The 18,562-nt window shown below is 49.7% G+C and overlaps 1 protein-coding gene across 3 annotated transcripts in view; it reads left to right on the top strand.

Moving 5' to 3' along the window:
• Positions 1-18,562, top strand: part of MAP3K15 (mitogen-activated protein kinase kinase kinase 15) — a 115,753-nt gene that overhangs the window by 84,274 nt on the left and 12,917 nt on the right. For all 3 annotated transcript variants that reach the window (XM_059385745.1, XM_059385743.1, XM_059385744.1), the window contains exons 14-18: positions 1,614-1,701; positions 6,531-6,664; positions 8,886-9,013; positions 11,591-11,721; positions 11,923-12,028. In XM_059385745.1, the coding sequence (XP_059241728.1) occupies positions 1,614-1,701; positions 6,531-6,664; positions 8,886-9,013; positions 11,591-11,721; positions 11,923-12,028 (587 nt within the window). The remainder of the gene's footprint in view (positions 1-1,613; positions 1,702-6,530; positions 6,665-8,885; positions 9,014-11,590; positions 11,722-11,922; positions 12,029-18,562) is intronic.

Genomic DNA, 18,562 nt, shown 5'->3' on the forward strand with positions numbered 1-18,562 from the left:
GCATCGGGCTCTCTGCTCAGCAGGGAGCCTGATGCGGGGCTCAATCCCAGGACCCTGGGATCATGACCTGAGCTGAAGGCAGAGGCTTTAACCCACTGAGCCACCCAGGCGCCCCAGTGCTAACTATTTTGATTTCTATCACTGGTGGTCAACTTTGCCTTTTCTTGATCTTCAATATATAGAATCATGAAGTATGTACTCTTTGCTTTCTCACTCACTTCCCTTAAAATAACACCCATTAGACTGAGCCGTGATATCTGGATCAGCTCATCCTTTCTGTCACTGCACCGTGTTCCACTGTGTGCCCACACTACCGCGTGTCTCTTCTGTTGGTGAACATTTGGTCATTTCCAATCTGGGGCTATTAGGAATAAAACTGGTGTGAACATTCTTGTATAGGCCCTTTGGTGAAGACACACATTGATTTCTGTTGGGCATACACCTGGAAGTTGGGGTTACTGGGAAAAGGGCTGGTCTGCGTTCGGTTTGGACTAACTCCGCCAGTAGATTTCCAAAGTGGTTGCGTCACTGTCCACTTCCACCAGTAGCGTATGAAATGCCACTTGCTCCACATTTTTAACAACGAGTGGTAATGTCTTGTAACTTTTAGTTATTCTGGTGAGTTCATAGCACAGGTCTCCAAAGAATTTTGACTATTGTGTTTCACAGCTTTCAAAGATAGCAAAGAAGCAAAAGTCGGATGGATTAGTTACAGACAAGAACATTTTAACATTTTATGGGAATTATCTTCAAGTGGACAGTGATCTTCCCTGCCATCTTACAGGGAAATACTCAAAATGTTGTGAGTCAAATCACTTGAAACAACTACACGAGTGTAAGAGGTAGCTGATGTGGCACGAGCATCTGTGAGAAAGACCTGTGCGTAACAGTGGACAGTAAGCTTGATCTGTGTCAACGGAATGATGAGACCACCTTCTACCTTTCCTCCCCACCCCCTCCCTCCATAAGACCTTATTTTGCCCTAAGAACGAGAGTGTCTACAGCTTGAGAGAGGTGAGGGGTCCCCCCTCCTTAGCACTGATGAGATCACCTCCAAGACACTGGTCGTAGGGCCAGACTTGAACAGTAAGGGGACACCTTTCAACAATTACCTGCTGGTGGAGTGACTTAAAAACAAGTCCTGGAGGAAACATTGAAGGAACACAGAGGAAAGACTCACAGGGCTTTAATAAAACTATGTACCCTTCTAACGGGCTGTTCCGTAGAAGAGGGATTAATTCTAAGCAGTCTGTGGATGGGACCCACATGAATGAAGTCTTAGTTGGTATAATGTAGCATCTCTCATTGAGTTGTCCTCAAGAATGAGCAACATTTTGAGGTAATGAGTTCTCCATCACTGGAGATATTCAAGCCTCAGTTGACCAAAAGGTGGTGGGGCTACTGTATACAGGGGATTCAAGTATCACGTGAGTATTTGAACTAGATGAGATAACCCTTAAAGTGCTATGTCAAATCATGGAGTAGGTTGATTTTTCCTTGAACTTGTAAAAACTTGGTGTATATTTAATCACAGTTTAATAGAATAAGACTAAGTGACAGGTAGGGAACATGCGCGATGATAATTAACATCCTTGTGACATTTGCTGTTCTAGGTTTTGCTCTTTGGTAAAAGAGATGATAAGCAATTCGGCGGGCAGTACAGTAGAGCTGGAGGGGGACACAGACGGGGACACCTTAGAGGTGAGTCAGGGAAGACCTGCAACACGGAAAATACTGCTTATTGTGTCTTTGATGCTTCAAGCAAATGTCCCATTTTGTGTGTGAAAATCCTTCATGTTTAAAAATGCTCTCAAGCACAGGAAACAAAGGGAGAGCTGCTGGAGGGTAGGTCTGGGGGAGGGGTTAGCTGGGGGATGGGCATTACGAGGGCCCTTGGTGGAATGAGCACTGGGTGTTCTGTGCAACTGGTAAACCACTGAACTCTGCCTGTGAGACTAATGATACACTGTATGGTAATTAATTGAATTTAAATTTTAAAAATGCTCTTTCGTGGCTGCAGCAAGGGGCACAGGAGGGGGAAGCGGGGGCGGGGCTCCCAGCGGGCCTGGGCCGGAGCAGGGTACGCAGGGAGGGCCGGGCTGCACCCCCACTCCTGGCTCTGCCGGCCTGCACAGCGCAGCGGCACGCTGACCGAGCTCAAGTTGGCGTGCCAGGGCCGCGTGGGCAAGAGGAAGCTGGAGCTTGTGCGGGGGGGCCCGGACCTCTGCTCTCGGCTCTGAGCTGGACCCAGCGCCCCCCACCCCACCCCCGGGCTGCTGCTGCGCTGGCTGCTCGCCTCCCTGCGGCACTGGGACCTGCTGCGGTGCCTGCACCATGCCTGGGCCCCGCCCGGGGGCGAGACCTGCGCACAGCATCTGACCGAATATGTGACGATGTGGGGTCGGACTGGAGAAGACTGCCCCCCCCCACCTGAAAACTGTGACGCCACGATTGATGCCATCCCAGGGAACCGGCCACGCTACCCGGGGGAGCCGGTGAGGGAGTCACTGAGACTAGAAGCGCACAGAGACGGAGACGGAGGCGGTGGCAGTGTGTCACCTGGTGAGGGCGCTCTGGGCATCCCCCCCAGCTGAACCACCTCCCCGAGGAAGATGAGGGGGTTGCACACCTGGAGACAGAGAACGCTGCCGTCAGTAGAGGTGGCCGCACCAGCAGCACTGACTCTGACGTCCTGGGACTCGGATGGGCCCTTCCTGGGGGCTCCTGGTGACCCAGCTGCTCTCCTCCAGGGGCCCGAGGACATCTGTACAGACTGAACTTGGGTTCCCCAACCAAGGCTGACCAAGTGTTTTCCCAGTGCCAGTGCTGTGAAGACCTATCAGTGAGCCAGGACAAGGGACCCCAGTGTTCAGGGCATGGCTGGCTTCTCGGTGACAGCTGGCATTCATCGAGAACTTACCCTGTGCCCATTGGGGCTTTGGGTGCAAGACACATGCTCTTGTTTATTCCTCCTGCTCAGCCCTGAGGGGGGAGTCTGTTGTCCCATGAAACGCATCCCTGCGAGAGTTGGGATCCCTGTCCAGCAGGAGAAGGACCGTCCAAAGCAGCGGTTCGGTACTGCAGACCTGCAGGTGCAGAGCTGGGTGGTCAGGGGTGAAGCGAGTCGAGAGCAGTGGCAGAGCTGGGCGGAGAACCGAGGTTGTCGGGCTCCAGGGCCCACGCTGTGCCCACTGACTCATGTTGTTGGTGCCACAGCTGGCCAGAGGCTTTGAGGCCGTTGGTGTAGACCTGTACACCGGGGCACGTGGCGTGGGGAAACCTGTGGGCTCACGGCCCTTGAGTGTGTTAAGAAGGTTTGTGAGCTTTGTGAGGACACCCTAAAGTGCTTAGGGGTGACTGAAACCCTGTCAGTGCTCTACGAATGTTAGTTCTTAGAAGTATTAGGACTTCTGTGATGCCACAGTTCGTTACTATCTCTTATCAAAATCCCCGTTCTTATAATAGATTTAGCAAGGGAGCTGGATCCTGTAATTTTAAAAAGCGGCTTTCCTGCTTCCAAGGTAATCTTATTAAAGCTTAGGCCTTGACCGTGGAAAGCGCCATAATACAGAGAATTTCCCATTCCTCTTGAGGATTAATTCATTTCTCATAGTCTCGAAAGTCTGCTCGCGGTCAGTCTCGGGACTCCTCGCGGCTTCCCTTCGGCCGAACCGGAACAGGGTAGCTGGACTTCGCAGCAGCTCCAGGAGCCACTAACAAGGGGAGCGTTTGCCCTCAGCGGACCGGTCTGCTAGAGGCCACCTGTGACCAGCTGCACACCTGCTGGTCTCTGAGAGGCATCTGGGAGCCCAGTGGCCCTCCCTGGTTCAGGCCTTCCAGCTCTGACCTTGAGAGAGCCCCGCATGATGTCCTACCATGCTGCCTGGCCCATCGGTTGCAGAGGCCCTGGCCACCCTGTCCTGCTAAGCTGCAGGCCAGCCTCAGAGCCCCTGCACGCCTTCGGCAAGTCCATACTGACACCAGGCCCTGTGCTGGGAGCTGGGGCCGTAATAGGAAATGAGAGAGAAGTGGCCCTGCTCTGTGGACCCCACGCACCTGGCCTGGAGCCCGAGTGCTAACAAGCAGCTCACAAGCTCAGGGTGCTGCCGAGGTGCTGAGCCGGTCCCAAGCCCAAACCCGTGCGGCCTGGCCCTGGGCAGTGCCCTGTGCGTTTGCTCACCTGCCAGCGCCCCTGCGTCTTCAGGCCTCAGGGCAGAGCTAGTTCTGTGGCTGGTAGACGCGTCTGCACGGGCAGTAGGTGTCAGTGGCTCGGCTAACGGCTGGCTTTGGGAGGCAGGTCTTCTGAAAAATGTGTCCCTGTTTCTTGAACAGAGGCAGATTTCAGACAGAGGGCCTTCCATTTCTTCGTGGTTTATGACCTAAATTCCTGGAATGTGTAAATGCCGAACAGCCTCACATCCCCCCCGTATCCTCCGGAATGCTCCTGCCCCTGGAAGGAGCCCCCAGTCCTTCACACCACGTGTTCTGATAGAGGCTTCCAAGACCTGTGACTTCTGTGCCGGGAATCTTCCAAGGCTGGTGAGCGGACAGGCCTTGGAGTGAACTTGCACAAGAAGCTGTCCCCAGGAGATGGTGGCTCAGAGCCGGCCGGAAGCTCCCTTCTGCTCAGTTCACATGTCAGCGGCCGGGAGGCTTCTGCCCTGACCAGCGCCACGCCAGGCACTGAGGCCTGACAACAGGACAGGCACTGTGCCCTCAGGAAGCACACGGTTTCCCCTACTTGGTGAAACAGAAGGAAAAGAGTAGCAAACGCAAACATCCGTGTATAGCGAAAGCCCAAATACTTACAAGGGCACTGGAAACAAAGATCCACAGTTAAAAAAAAAAAAAAAAAAAAGATAAACTACTCTTCCATGAGTAAGCTAGCCGTCACTCTGCGTGACTTGCAGAGATGAAGTCAAATAGGTCTGTACAGAAGAACCTGCCTCCTTCGGTATCTTCTCAGCCAAGATGTTTCAGAAAAATCTGGCAAGGACTGAAGTAAAATTTTCTTGTGTGTACAACATATAGAAGTTTTTTTTTTTTTCTCCACTAATTCAGAATGTGTGCCTACAAGAGAAATAGTCGGCCAGCCCATGGTACCCATTCGTCTGTGGATGGACACATGGGCTGCTTCCGTATCTTGGCTGTTGTCAGGAAGGGTACAGTAAGCAGACGGGAGCATGTATCTCTTTGAATTGATGTTTTCATTTTCTTTGGGTAAATACCCAACATGGGAATTGCCGAATAGTACGGTAGCTCTATTTTTAACTTACTGAGGACCGTCTATGCGGTTTTCCAGATTGGCTGTGCCAGTGCGCGTTCCCACCAACAGCAAGCAACAGTTTCTTTTTCTCCACAGCCTCACAAACACTGATTTTTGACCTTTTTGGTAATAGCCAGTCTGACAGGTGTGAGGATCCCAAGATCTTGTGGACACCACAGCCGCAGTCCACTCATTACGCGGTTACGCCTATGTGTCTGCACAGCTGTTCAGAGTTGCCACTAATTCAGGTCCTCCCGCTGATGACAATTTAATGAGATTTTTACTATGAAGTTAGTTGGGAATTCATTCTTTGAGGTTTCTTTCAGAAAATATCAAAAAGATCCATTTTAATCATTGACTCGGGTACTTGAATTCTTACTTTAGAATCAGAGTTTGTTGTGGAAGTGAACGGACTGATACTCTCTGAAGGTAACAGATGGGTGGGGGCGAGAAAGGTTTGCGATCGAAGCCTTTTATGGCACAGGCTGATGTCCGGTTCAATCAGATGTGATGGCAACCTGTTAGTGATCTTAACCGTCATGCGCATCCTTGGAAGTACGTTGGAAGGGACCGACACATGTTCTCTGCTCTTCTGTAAGTAGGCACAGTGGAGTGTAGAAAACAACAGAAGGCAGGATGGCTCAGCCTAGAGTTAAATGTGTTGTCTTCCTCAAGAGGAACCAACTGGAATGCAGCTGTACAGCAACTTTTGATAATGAGATTGGGGGAACAGAATAGCGCGGGTGATCACAGGTAGAATGTGTGCATCGTGTCTGACACTAGATCTGTCCATCTAGAAGGGGGGAAGCCCTGCCTATGTGGTTTGTATTAAGAGCATTTTCTTGCTCTTCGGTTCTTGTCTGGGTACAGAAAGAGATTGGTTTCCTGAGAAGCTAATGAAGGATCATGTGGGGAGGGCACTTCTCTGGGGTACTGGACATGGCATAGAAGCCTTTGTAAATTGCAACATGAAAGGGGGAAAGAATCTCCAAAAGCTGAGGCTACTGAGTTCCCTATGAGCTGTACTTTTAAAATTTTTTGGATTCCATTTCCTAGAGTCATGATGTGAATATATGAATAACGGAGAATTCTACCCTTTGAAAGTAGTTACTTGGTGAAAGTTACATAACCTAAGGAATGTGACCTACCTGGTACACAAATAATGTTATTTATAAATTTTTAAATGGCAGGACAATGTTTCGGTTCTGATGGGGCTCCACCACAAGTTGTGTGGTTTTTGATCCTGTTGCTTTGTCTTCTTCAGTATGAGTATGACCACGATGTGAACGGCGATAGGGTCGTGCTGGGGAAAGGCACGTATGGGATCGTGTTTGCTGGAAGAGACCTGAGCAACCAGGTGCGCATAGCCATCAAGGAAATCCCGGAGAGAGACAGCAGGCAAGTCAGCGCGGGCCTTCCTCGTTCTCAGGTGCCACCTCCACACCCAACCCCCGGTGCCCAGCACTGACGGCACAGTGGACTTAAAAATGAAGGCGTTGGGCCTTCAAAAAATGGTAGAACAGTGATTTGCTTTTTTTCTTTGCATGTTATAAGTAGGTGGAGAAAACGGAACAACTTTAGTTAGGAGGCATGTGGATTGCTGAGAGTCATATTTTAAAAGAAAACTATGGTTTTATTTCCACTCATCAACTAGGTCTAAAGTTGTACATTTTTACATAGATGGACGTTGGCAAATTTTTTTTAAATGCGACTCAGGGCTTTAATTCATAATGTAACAATTTTAAAGGGCATTGACTTATTCAGATGTATCATTACAGAAAATCAAATGTGCCGGATAGAAAATCAGCTTTTTGCGAAATAGACTTCTTCTTTTTTATACCCTGCCCTTTAACCTCACCCTCATCCATTTAGGGCTTTTTTTTTTAAACCACCACTGTTACTTACTCAATATTTTTTCGAGTCTAATAGATATTTATTCCTTTTTAAAATTCACACCCCCCCCCATTCTAGACAAGAATGTGGCAGTGTTGACTGCCGAGTATTTTTGTAGAGAAGCTATGTACAGAGTAATGGCCACCACAGAAGAAAGAATAGCTCTGTCCTCCGCAGGCGTGTTCAGATGACGTCTGCGTGTTGCCGTCAGTGCTGACACTGATGGACCCGTACAAAGAGCATCCCATCCTGGTGGTCAGCGAATTGTTAGGGATGAGTTACAAGTGCTTTCTAGCAGCTGTAAGACCCTTCATCTTTCATCTATTCGTTCATTCGCTCATTCAATTTGTCTGTCTTTTCATTTATGATATTTGAGCTCAAAGGCCAGGTCTGAAATGAACTTCTCTAGCTTCTTCTAAGGGTGGGAAAGATTAAATGACTTCTTCAAGGACATGAGGAAACAAGACTGGGATCCAGTCTCTTGAGTTCTTTGTCCAGTATTATGTGTCTTATGCTCATGCCAGATAAGGTGGTGCAGTTGTGTTTTAGGGGGAAATTGCTGGCATGGACCGCCTCCTTTGACTGGTTGCAATAGTTAAGCTTTTCATTGCCCGTAGATTTTCCAGGAATTGTAGAGCCAGAGGGGACCTTAGAGACTGTTTTTGTCCCGTTCCCTAAATGTATAGCTGACCCTATGATGTTGGGCACCTCTTGGCCAGATTCTGGGCTGGCCCTGGGGGCCGACAGGTGCCGAGGATGCTGTCCCGGAGGCAGGGTGCTCCTGGCTTGATAGGGAATGCGGATACCTTGCCTGGGGGTCAAAGTGATCAGTACCGCAACGCGAGGGGGTGCAGGTATACAGAATGCTTGCGGAAGAGAGAAGAGGAATCACTTCTCCTGAGTGAGTTGTGATTAAGTTTGAGGAAATAAATCCTCTTTGAGCAGATCTTTGAGTGATGAGTCGCAGTTCATCTGGCAGAAAAGGGGAGGCCAGTGCATTCTATGCTGAGGAAAAAACCGGAGCTGTTAAAGCACAAAGTGTATTCAGAGAACAACAAATTATCTGCTGTGACTTGAAGGTAGGGTGGGGATGGGGTGCTCTTAAGATGAGGCAAAATTTTCAAAAGATGTAGTCTGGTTTGAGTTTGAAAGTCTTCCTGTGCCATGTTAAGCATAATGGTCTTGATGTGGACTTGACAAAGAGAAGTGATCTGATAAGGTGTGTTTCACGAAGAGGAAATATGGCCACCGAAGGAGAATGGGCTAAAGAAACCAGACACTGGCTCGGAGGTCCATTAGGTAGCTCTTGGCTATAGTGTAGACTGCATCTCTGGAATGAGGCCCGAAGGCAGCTGAACATAGAACCTTCTGGAACATCTCTCTTCATGAGAGGCAGAGGAAGAGGGCCTGCTCAGAGAGGCAAAGGATAGTAGGAGCATTGAGACCTTCACATGAGCAGTCATTTACAGAGTAGCCCCTGCACACCGGGCATGCCAGCAGGTGCCTGAGACCCTAAACACACCTTGGCCTTACGCAGCCCTGTGTGGCCCGTGTTACTGTCCCCTGTTCTACAGATGGGAAGCTGCCTACTCTCATGGGAGCCAAGAGAAAGACCGTTTCCAGAAGGAAGGGCTGGCCAGCCGTAGGGCCAGCCCTGGTGCAGTGCCCTGCAGACCTCAGGCCCCAAGGATCTGGCAGGTGACCCTGGCTTTGCTTTCCTTACTAGGTACTCACAGCCTCTGCACGAGGAGATAGCCCTGCACAAGTACCTCAAACACCGCAATATTGTTCAGTACCTGGGCTCCGTTTCGGAGGACGGCTACATTAAGATATTTATGGAGCAGGTGCCTGGGGGTGAGTAGTCCCTAGTATTGCGGTCTCATACACGGGAAAGCACTGATGAAACTGTAATGGGAACGTCATCCTCCTCCTTGCCATTTAAAAAGGGACAGACCTTTTAGAGGCGGGAGAGCATGTGTTTCTCAGAGGAGCTGGATACCAACTTTTCAGTGTCACGCACATAGGCTCTTTGTTGTTTAATTCAGTCATCAGATATTCATTGAGGATCTACTGAGTGCCAGCCGCTGGGCTGAGCGCTGGACACAGAGGAATAAAGCATAGTCTCCAGCCTTGAAGCCCTCACAGTCTAGGCATTGAAAGATAATTTGGAGACGAGGGGATAGCGGTTTTAAAAATGACACTGCATGGGGCGCCTGGGTGGCTCAGTGAGATAAAGCCTCTGCTTTTGGCTCAGGTCATGATCCCAGGGTCCTGGGATCGAGCCCCACATCGGGCTCTCTGCTCAGGAGGGAACCTGCTTCCCCCTCTCTCTCTGCCTGCCTCTCTGCCTGCTTGTCATCTCTGTCTGTCAAATAAATAAAATCTTAAAAAATAAATAAATAAAAATGACACTGCAAAATAACATGTTTACTGTGACATCCTACCCCAGTGCCTTAGCCACAAAATCCCCCCATTGTGGGCAGTATCGTGGCGGGGATCACGGGGAAGGATTCCTCTGATCTACAGCCAGAATGTCTAGCTTGAGTTGGTCCCTCCATCTGCAAGCTGTGGGAGCTCAGGCAAATTCTTTACCTCTGTGCCCCCTCAGTTTTCTGACTGAATAGATGAATTATAAAATTGGAGTAATAATATTTACTCTAATGCTTGGCTCTGCAATAATTATTGGAGCAATGAAGACCCTAGCTCAGTGGGTTGTTGGATGGATCAAATGAGATAGCATATGTGAAGCTTTTAAAACGGTGCCTGGCAGAGAGCAAGAGCTCAAGAAATGTTCATTTAAAAAATAATAATAATGATGATGATCTGAGTACAAACACCAAACCTTCAGTTAGAAATCTGTATTCAGGGGTGCCTGGGTGGCTCAGTGGGTTAAGGCTGCCTTCGGCTCAGGTCATGATCCCAGGGTCCTGGGATCGAGCCCTGCATCGGGCTCTCTGCTCAGTGGGGAGCCTGCTTCCCCCTCTTTCTGCCTCTCTGTCTACTTATGATCGCTCTCTGTCAAATAAATAAAATCTTTTTTAAAAATATCTGTATTGAGGGGCATCTGGGTGGCGCAGTCGGTTAAGCATCCAACTCTTGGTTTCGGCTCGGGTCATGAGATCGAGCCCTATGTCAGGCTCCGCACTCAGCGTGGAGTCTGCTTGGGGTTTTTCTCTCCCCCTCTCCATCTGCCCTTCCAGCTCATGCTCCCTCGTGTGCACGCACAGGCTTACTCTCTCTCTCTAAAACAAATTAATATTTTATAAAGAAGAAATCTATATTCATTCATTCCTTTATAACCAACAGTTATTAAGAGCCTACTGTTCTATCAAGAGCCTAACTGTATATTGTGAGCCAGGCAGTGGGCTAGATTTTGAAGGTTATATTAAGGATAAAATACAATTTCTTCTCTCAAGCTGCTCCTAGTCTAGCAAATATGTCGCTCGCTGTTCACATTGATCGATTTTTCCAAGGGTGAGGTTTAAGGACAACAGAACTAAACATGTGCACATCCTCTTTTACAGATGGGGAAACTGAGACATAGCAGCATTCTTTCTGCACTGTGTAAGGTGTCAGGCTGAAGTTGGCTGATGTCCAGGGGCTTGCACAGTGACCCCTGAAACACATGGTCAGAATACTGTGAAGGTTGCTTTTCTTTGAGCCCAAAGATTCATTGTCCTATAAAATAAGGGCAGGGGATGGGACACCTGGGTGGCTCAGTTGGTTGGACGACTGCCTTCGGCTCAGGTCATGATCCTGGAGTCCCGGGATCGAGTCCCGCATCGGGCTCCCAGCCCTATGGGGAGTCTGCTTCTCCCTCTGATCTTCTTCTCGCTCATGCTCTCTCTCATTCTCTCTTGAATAAATAAATAAAATCTTAAAAAAAAAATAAGGGTAGGGGTGTTAAGGCAGTCCTGCCCCTGTGGCCCGGCACAGGGGGCTTCTCTCATTGAAGATGAACAGACCCAGCCTCCTCGGATCCTAGTCTCTGTCTCCCTAAATGGCCCCTCATTCTGGTCCTGTCCACCTCTGAGTTGAAGACCAGGTATAAAATGGGCTTTAACCCAAGCTGAGTGGCCAGGACATTTGTGCCATCTCTGCAGCAGGGGCCTGGCCTCCCCAGGCCAGAGCACCTCACTGTGCACTCTCCTCCCGACTTTGTGCAGCGTGATGGACTGTGTAAAGCCAAAGGGAGCCCCGCTGCATTTCAGAGGTCCCAAGGGGCTCCCATTCCCCCGTCTGCTGCCGCTCCTCCTCCAGCCGCATGGCATGCACGACTGGGAGCCGGCAACAGAGGGAGGAAAGAAGAGCCGGTAGCCGCCGTGCAGCAATATTGGCTTGCTGGACGATGTGGACTAAGAAACCGCACCTTGCTTGGTTTCTGTGGAATCTTCAACACCCTGCTGAGTTTTCTGCTGTGTCTGCTTCCAGGGAGCCTTTCTGCTCTTTTGCGATCAAAATGGGGACCAGTGAAGGAGCCCACCATCAAGTTCTACACCAGACAGATCCTGGAAGGCCTGAAGTATCTCCACGAAAACCAGATCGTGCACAGAGACATAAAGGTACTTGCTTGTTGGCACCAATGAACCTCGTTGGTGCCCCCGGGACCCGCCAGCGGTCAGCTGGCCTGTCTGCAGACGGCTCAGCTCAGAGAAGGGAAGGGGCTGAGCTCGGCCGTCCCCAGAGTGCCAAGCCTAGACTTGCTAGAGACTTGACACCATTTCTTAAGGTCCAAGGCGTTTGATGTTCCTCCTTTTCTACAGGGTGATAACGTTCTGGTGAACACCTACAGCGGAGTGGTGAAGATCTCTGATTTCGGCACCTCCAAACGGCTTGCAGGAGTGAACCCGTGCACCGGGACTTTCGCTGGTAAGTGGGCCGGGGCTGGGGCGCGGGCAGCCGCGCTGGAGTCACGGTTCCCGAGCACAGTGTGGCTGGTAACGGAAGCCGACCATGTGTTGTCCCCAACTTCGGGGATTGGAACCTTATAATGGCACACTGAGCCAGCGACCTGCGGCCACGAGAGTGCCTCGCTGTCGTTGTCTTCAAAGGTTGGGTAGGTGGGGTGGTCTCCTTGAGGTTTTCTGAGGGTTTCTAACCAGTCAGTGAAATAGCATCATCTTTTTTAAGTTCATGTTGTGAGTAATTCAGCATCATAGTGGAGCTCAGACAACTCGTGAGAGCGCTTTACTGGTCTGTCATAAAAACTGCCTGTTAGGGCGCCTGGGTGACTCAGTGAGTTAAAGCCTCTGCCTTCGGCACGTATCATGATCTCTGGGTCCTGGGATCGAGTCCCGCATTGGGCTCTCTGCTCAGCAGGGAGCCTGCTTCCTCCTCTCTCTCTCTCTGCTTGCCTCTCTCTGCCTACCTGTGATCTCTCTCTGTCAAATAAATAAAATCTTAAAAAAAAACCCTGCCTGTTACCCTACTTCTGGTACCTCGTGCTTGGATATGGTTACCTTTCCAAGGGAAGCTGATTGTTCTGGGGGGGGGGGGGGGGGAATTGGGTTTTCTTCTCTGTGTGTCCGTGACGGGCCCACGGAAGCGGCGAGAGGGACAGGACTCCGAGCGGTCTGAAATGACCAGCTAGCTTTCCGTTTACAAGACCAGAGCATCAAGTGGGGTTCGAAAAGCTACCCGTGGCTTTTTTTAAAATTCCTGCTTCAAAGGAACTGGTCCCTGGAAGAAAGTACTGATTTTGAAAAAGGAAAGGTTTGTGGTCCCATAAGGTATGATAAAAGGATCACGAAGATCCTGCTTGAGGGAATTAAGAAACACTGCGTAGACTCTGCTGGTTCTGAAGGGAGCTTGGGAAGTAGCAGGGCCGTTCTCTGCCCTCGGGGCACTGAGCTCTGGAGCGGGCAGACTTGGCCTCGGCTTTGAAAAAACTTCTCCTCAACAAGGGGTTTGTTGTATGACAACCACTGGACGCCCACAGTGGAGACATATTCTGTATCTAAAGAGAACTATGATTTCTCAGGAATGACGTCTCCGTTGTAACAGGGGAAGAGGTATGCGCACCTCAGAGTGGGAAACTCACCCCAGGGATTCTGCCAGAACCTTACAGAGTGTGTTGAATTTTCATTTATTGCTTCTGATGTAAAGATGCACGTATCAACGTGTGTGAGTACGTATGTATGTATGACTGCCGTGTTTTTTCATTACCCTAACTGAAAATGACTTCTTTCTTTCTCTTTAGAAGCCAGCAGTTAGCTTGGCAGTATGTAGCAAGAGGGTCTCTGATATGACAAGGAGTTATTTTAAAACATGAAACCCCTGACAATTTACCTTGTAATTAGCATCTCCAAGGAGAAGAAAAAATCCACAAAGAAAATGCATGTATAATCCATTATCGCATATGCTATTTTCCCAAGTAATTGACTTGAGGAGGCCTGTATTCTGCATTGCAAAATAATGCAGGGGTGTTTGGGGGATAATAAAGAAGGGGTCTCATTTTGGGTAGGAAATTCCCCTGCATATCATTACTCTTTGCAACACAGAGCGGTTCTGTCCAGAAGTCTCAGCTGGTTCCTGCAGAGCCCCACTTAGATGCCTGGGGACATGGCGGGGCTTTTCCGTGCAAATGTCCGGAGGCTGGCAGAGCCTGGAAGGGGAGCCAGAGGCTCGGGCAACTTGTGGCCCTGAAGCCTCCCTTCCTGTATTCCTCTGAAGGGTTTTCATTCTAGGTATAAGCCACCTAGAATGGGAGGAAGGGCCTTATGGCTAGAGTCAGCCCCCTTTGCTTCAGGGTTTGTTTTTTTTTTTTTAACAGCTCTATTGGGGTTTAAAATGTACCCGTTTGAAGTGCACAATCCACTGGTTTCTCATAAATTTTCCAAGTTGTATAGCCTTAGCCATGGTCCAATTTTTGAACATTTCCATCACTCCAAAAAGGTCCCTGTGCCACCTTGTAGTCAGCCCCCGTCCCCACCCCAGCCCCAGGTGACCACGGATGTCCTCTCTGTAGAGATTCGCCACTCTGGAGAGTTCATACAGATGGAAGAGTGCACAGTCCTATCTGTCCAGCTGCTGTCACTTTGCACAACCTGTTCCAGGTCCATCCACGCTGGGCTGTGTGTCAGTACTTCGGACCTCTGAATGGTATTCCAGGGTGTGGATAGACCGTGTTTTGTCTATCCGTCTGTCATTCAGTGGTCATTGAGATTATTTCCGCTCTTTGACCATCGTGAACGGTTCTGCTGTGAACAGTCAAGGACAAACCTTTGTGCAGACCTGAGTTTCCGTCCCTCTCGGGTAGATGCCTAGGAGTGGCTCTTGGGACAAGAACTCTGTTCCAGTCTGTGGCTGTGAACATCCTTGGTTCAAATTCTGGCTCATCCACTCGCTTGCTAGCTGTGTGACTTGGGGCACATTCTATCACATCTCTGGGCCATACCTAGTTTCTTCATAAATAAAATAGAGGTGCTCCCAGTACTACCTCAGAGGGTTTTTATGAAGATCAAATAAGTTAATATTGGCAAAGTGCTTTGACCAGTACCTGACTCACAGCCAGTGCAATGGAAGTATTTGTTAATAAAATAAATACTAATTTATACTTAGAAGTCCCAGGTGATTAGGGCTGAGAGGAGCCTTTGAGAGAATCAGGTTTCTGTGGGTAACTAATATGTTCCACCTGTCAAACCTAGAGGCTGTAATCATAAAAGTCATCTCATCTTTTTTTTTTTTTTTCCAAAAGACTTTATTTATTTATTTGACAGAGAAAGAGAGACCAAAAGCACGGGGAGCAGCAGGCTATGGGAGAGGGAGAAGCAAAGTCCCTGCTCAGCAAGGTGACCAGTGCAGGGCTTGATCCCAGGACCTTGGGATCCTGACCTGAGCCGAAGGTAGATGCTTAACTGACTGAGCCCCCCAGGCGCCCCAAAAGCCCTTTCCTCTGTCTCCCACTGCCCTCTATATCCTGTCCAGGGCAGGAGTCCTTTCCTGAGTCTGCCAGCCATCCTGAGACAACGGAGAGAAAGTCTTAATGGCCCTTGGAGACGCAAACAGTCCGGATTGGATAACTGAAAGGGGCCCTGCTTGGTACACTGGTCCGCGCTCTGGTCCTGGTTCCAGGGGACAGCGCTCTTCCCCTGTCGCAGCGGGTCTAGCAGCAAGTCAGCTCGGAGTCTTACCTTTTCTCCCCCGACTCCCACCTCCTGCCCTGCTCCCCAGCTGGGAACACTTCCCTGCGGTGTCCCTCTGAATGTAGCTTCCATGTCCTGGGCAGAGACCTGTCCTTTGGCCGGCTGCCTGCTGCCCCCCCCCACCGCCACTTTTACGCCTCATATTGTATTCACTCCCCCTTTTTTTTTTTCTCCTGAGGGATTCAGGCCATGGGAGATGGCCCTTGAGAAGGATTCCTTTTAAAAAGACCCCAGGCGCACCTGGCTGGCTCAGTCGGTTGAGCGGCCAACTCTTGATTTCCGCTCAGGTCATGATCTCAGGGTCGTGAGATTGAGCCCTGCTTAGAGCTCTGCACTGGGCGTAGAGCCTGCTTAAGATAAATTTTCTCTCTTTCTATCTCTCTCAAAAAAAACCCCAGAAGCCTAGAACAGTATTTCTGCAGTGGGCCCCACGTCTGGTGTCCATGGCTCATGCGTCTTTCCCCGACTCTCAAGAGGGCGCGGTGATAGCCCCAGACCTCACGGGTGGATGCTCTGAGGGAAACAGTCCCACATGCAACTGGCCAGCAGGGGACACACACACACACAGCTCTGTGAGGGGACAAAGTGGTGTCTCCTCCTTCAGGCCCTTCCTTGGGCGGGGCAACCGGAGTGGCCCCTGGGGCCCCAGGATGCACCTTATTTCTCTTTTCTGTACTTCATTAATAGGAAACAGCTTTGAAACTTTGGGCTCGGGTTCGATATTTTCCAGCGCCTGTAGACGATGCTGATGCGCGACAGTCCTGAGCGAGTGCTGAGTTGCTGAGTTGCCACGGGGCACAGCCCTAACCCGACTCCTGTACTGAGAGGGTAGCTCCCCCTGGCACAGCGGTGTCTAAAGAAGTCGCTTTCAACACCCCCCACCTCCAGACTCGCCTCTCTCCATCTTCTTAACCCCTTGATCCAGGTGGAAGGCCCCTGGGCTGGGGGCCTGTGTGCGAGGTGTGTAACCAGTTGTGCCAGACCCTCTTGGAAACATGGACCTGTCAATGGTCTCTCACCCCGTGCCATGGTGTCTGGCTTTTATCTCAGCACCTCGATCAAAACATCTAAATTATTGCCCTGCGCCATGCATTTTCTCCTGTTGCACAGTTGTCTAGGAGCCACCACTTGATTTCATGCCCCCAGGGGCCTGGGTCAGTGCCTGCTGCTCTCCTGTCACCATGTTTTGAACTCTGCACCCTTGCTCGGGTCATAGCTGGCTGGCCGATTGAGTGACCCGTGTGTGGGCACACCTTGGGGGGACATGCACTTTAGAAAGGATGTGATGCCCTTAAGAGAGCCAGACGAAAGGCAAGCAAGTTTCCTAGCATTAATGCATTAATCAGAGGCCTACCCGCCCTGTCCCACCACACCCCGCCACACCCCAGCTGGCATTTTTACTTGGTTTCTCGACAGAAGCCATTTTGGTGCAGCTGACGCACACTGCTTAGGGACAGTCTCTTGAAAGAGTTGTGTGGCTCTGTCTCTGTTGGACGTTTACTGTGAGTGGACGCTTTTTCTAGGAGTATGGTAGTCAGTGAAACGGAGCCCCCAGTTTTCTGTTACTGCTCTCCACCTTCCAGTTACACTGGAACGAGTCACATCAGGGCTTCGGAAATCCTTGCATCGAGTCTGCTTTTGTTTAGGCTGCATTTGTTTCCCTTGTGCTCCTGCTTTGATTCCTTGTATCTGTCAGCGATGTCATGGTGAATGGCTCCAGATGTGCAGAGAGAAGAGCTCAGTTCTCCCCTGCCTTCTCTGAGCCTCATTTGTCTCCTGTATAAAATGGGAATCACAGTAGATAGTGCCTCTGCGCAGCCTCACTAAGTTGTGAGAGTCACAGAGACTGCGAGAGGTGGTGATGTTCTGTAAGCTGTTGAGCACTAACAGGAAGTCAGGCCAGCAGTCTTCAAGATGGCCGCCAGTATCCTCCACCTCCTGCTGTTCACAGCCCTCTGTAATCCCCTCCCCTTGAACGAGGGCTGGACTTAGTGACTTACTTCTAATGAACAGATGAAAGCAGAGTGGCAATGTGTGACCTGGAGGCTAGGTCAGAAAAAAGGATGGCTTCCTTCTTGCTTGCTGTCTTTGGGTCACTTGCTGTTGGGGGAAGCCATGTCTTAAAGATCCCATGTGGTGAGAGACTAAAGCTTCTTTCCAAACCCCACCTGAGCTTGGAAGTGGATCCCCCAGCTCCATTCTGGGTTTCAGAGGACTATAGCCCAGCAGAGAACTGGGCTAGAGCCTCCTGAGAGACTCTGGGCCAGATCCACCGAACCCAGCTATTCCTGGATTCTGACCCTTAGACACTGAGATTCTAACTCTGGTTTTAAGCTCTTAACATTTTGAGGTAATTTATTACATAACAATAAATAACTAACATGGACGCCATTGCTAAGTCCCTACCTTTATAAAGGGTGATGTTCACTGTGTTTCCATACAAAGAAAATCTCGAAGTTTAGCATGAGGCCGACTTATCCTCCAGTTTTGAAATAATTGTGCCGAAGTGGACAGGTATTTGACCAGTGTCAATAAACCATTGCAGTTTCGTTGAGTGATATTTTCCATGTTGTATAACTTTGTAAAAGTATATTCTCTTGCTCTTTTAAGAATTAACTTTCTGGGGCACCTGGATGGCTCTGGTGAAAGACTATGCAATTCTTGATCTTGGGGTCATGAGTTTGAGCCCCATGTTGGGTGTAGAGATGACTTAAAAATAAATTTTAGGGGCATCTGGGTGGCTCAGTGGGTTAAAGCCTCTGCCTTCGGCTCAGGTCATGATTCCAGGGTCCTGGGATCGAGTCCCAAATCAAGCTCTCTGCTCAGCAGGGAGCCTGCTTCCTCTCTCTCTGCCTGCCTCTCTGCCTGCTTGTGATCTCTGTCAAATAAATAAAATCTTTAAAAAAATAAAATAAATTTTACAAAATCAACTTTGAGTGATCATGTTAGTTGGCATCCAGGCCAGAAAATCAAAATCACCCCAGTTATTTTTACAGAGAGAATTTAGTAGAAAGAACTGTTAACTGGGCCTGGGTTATCTGCCAGGGCTTAAGGGGAGCACGAGGAAGGGTAGAATCGGAACCTTTCAGGAGGGGATTACTGGGTTGAAACAGGTAATGGTGGGCGTGGCAAGATGAAGCTAGTTCTGAAAGTATGAGAGGGCAGAAAAGCTAGAAACTGGACCCAAGCCCTGCAACTGGAGCCAACTGAGGCTCCAAAGGGAAGCTCCCACAGAGGAACAGCAGCTGATGTTGGGGAG

Source organism: Mustela nigripes, chromosome X (genome assembly GCF_022355385.1).
Source record: "Mustela nigripes isolate SB6536 chromosome X, MUSNIG.SB6536, whole genome shotgun sequence".
Classification (NCBI taxonomy): Eukaryota; Metazoa; Chordata; class Mammalia; order Carnivora; family Mustelidae; genus Mustela; species Mustela nigripes.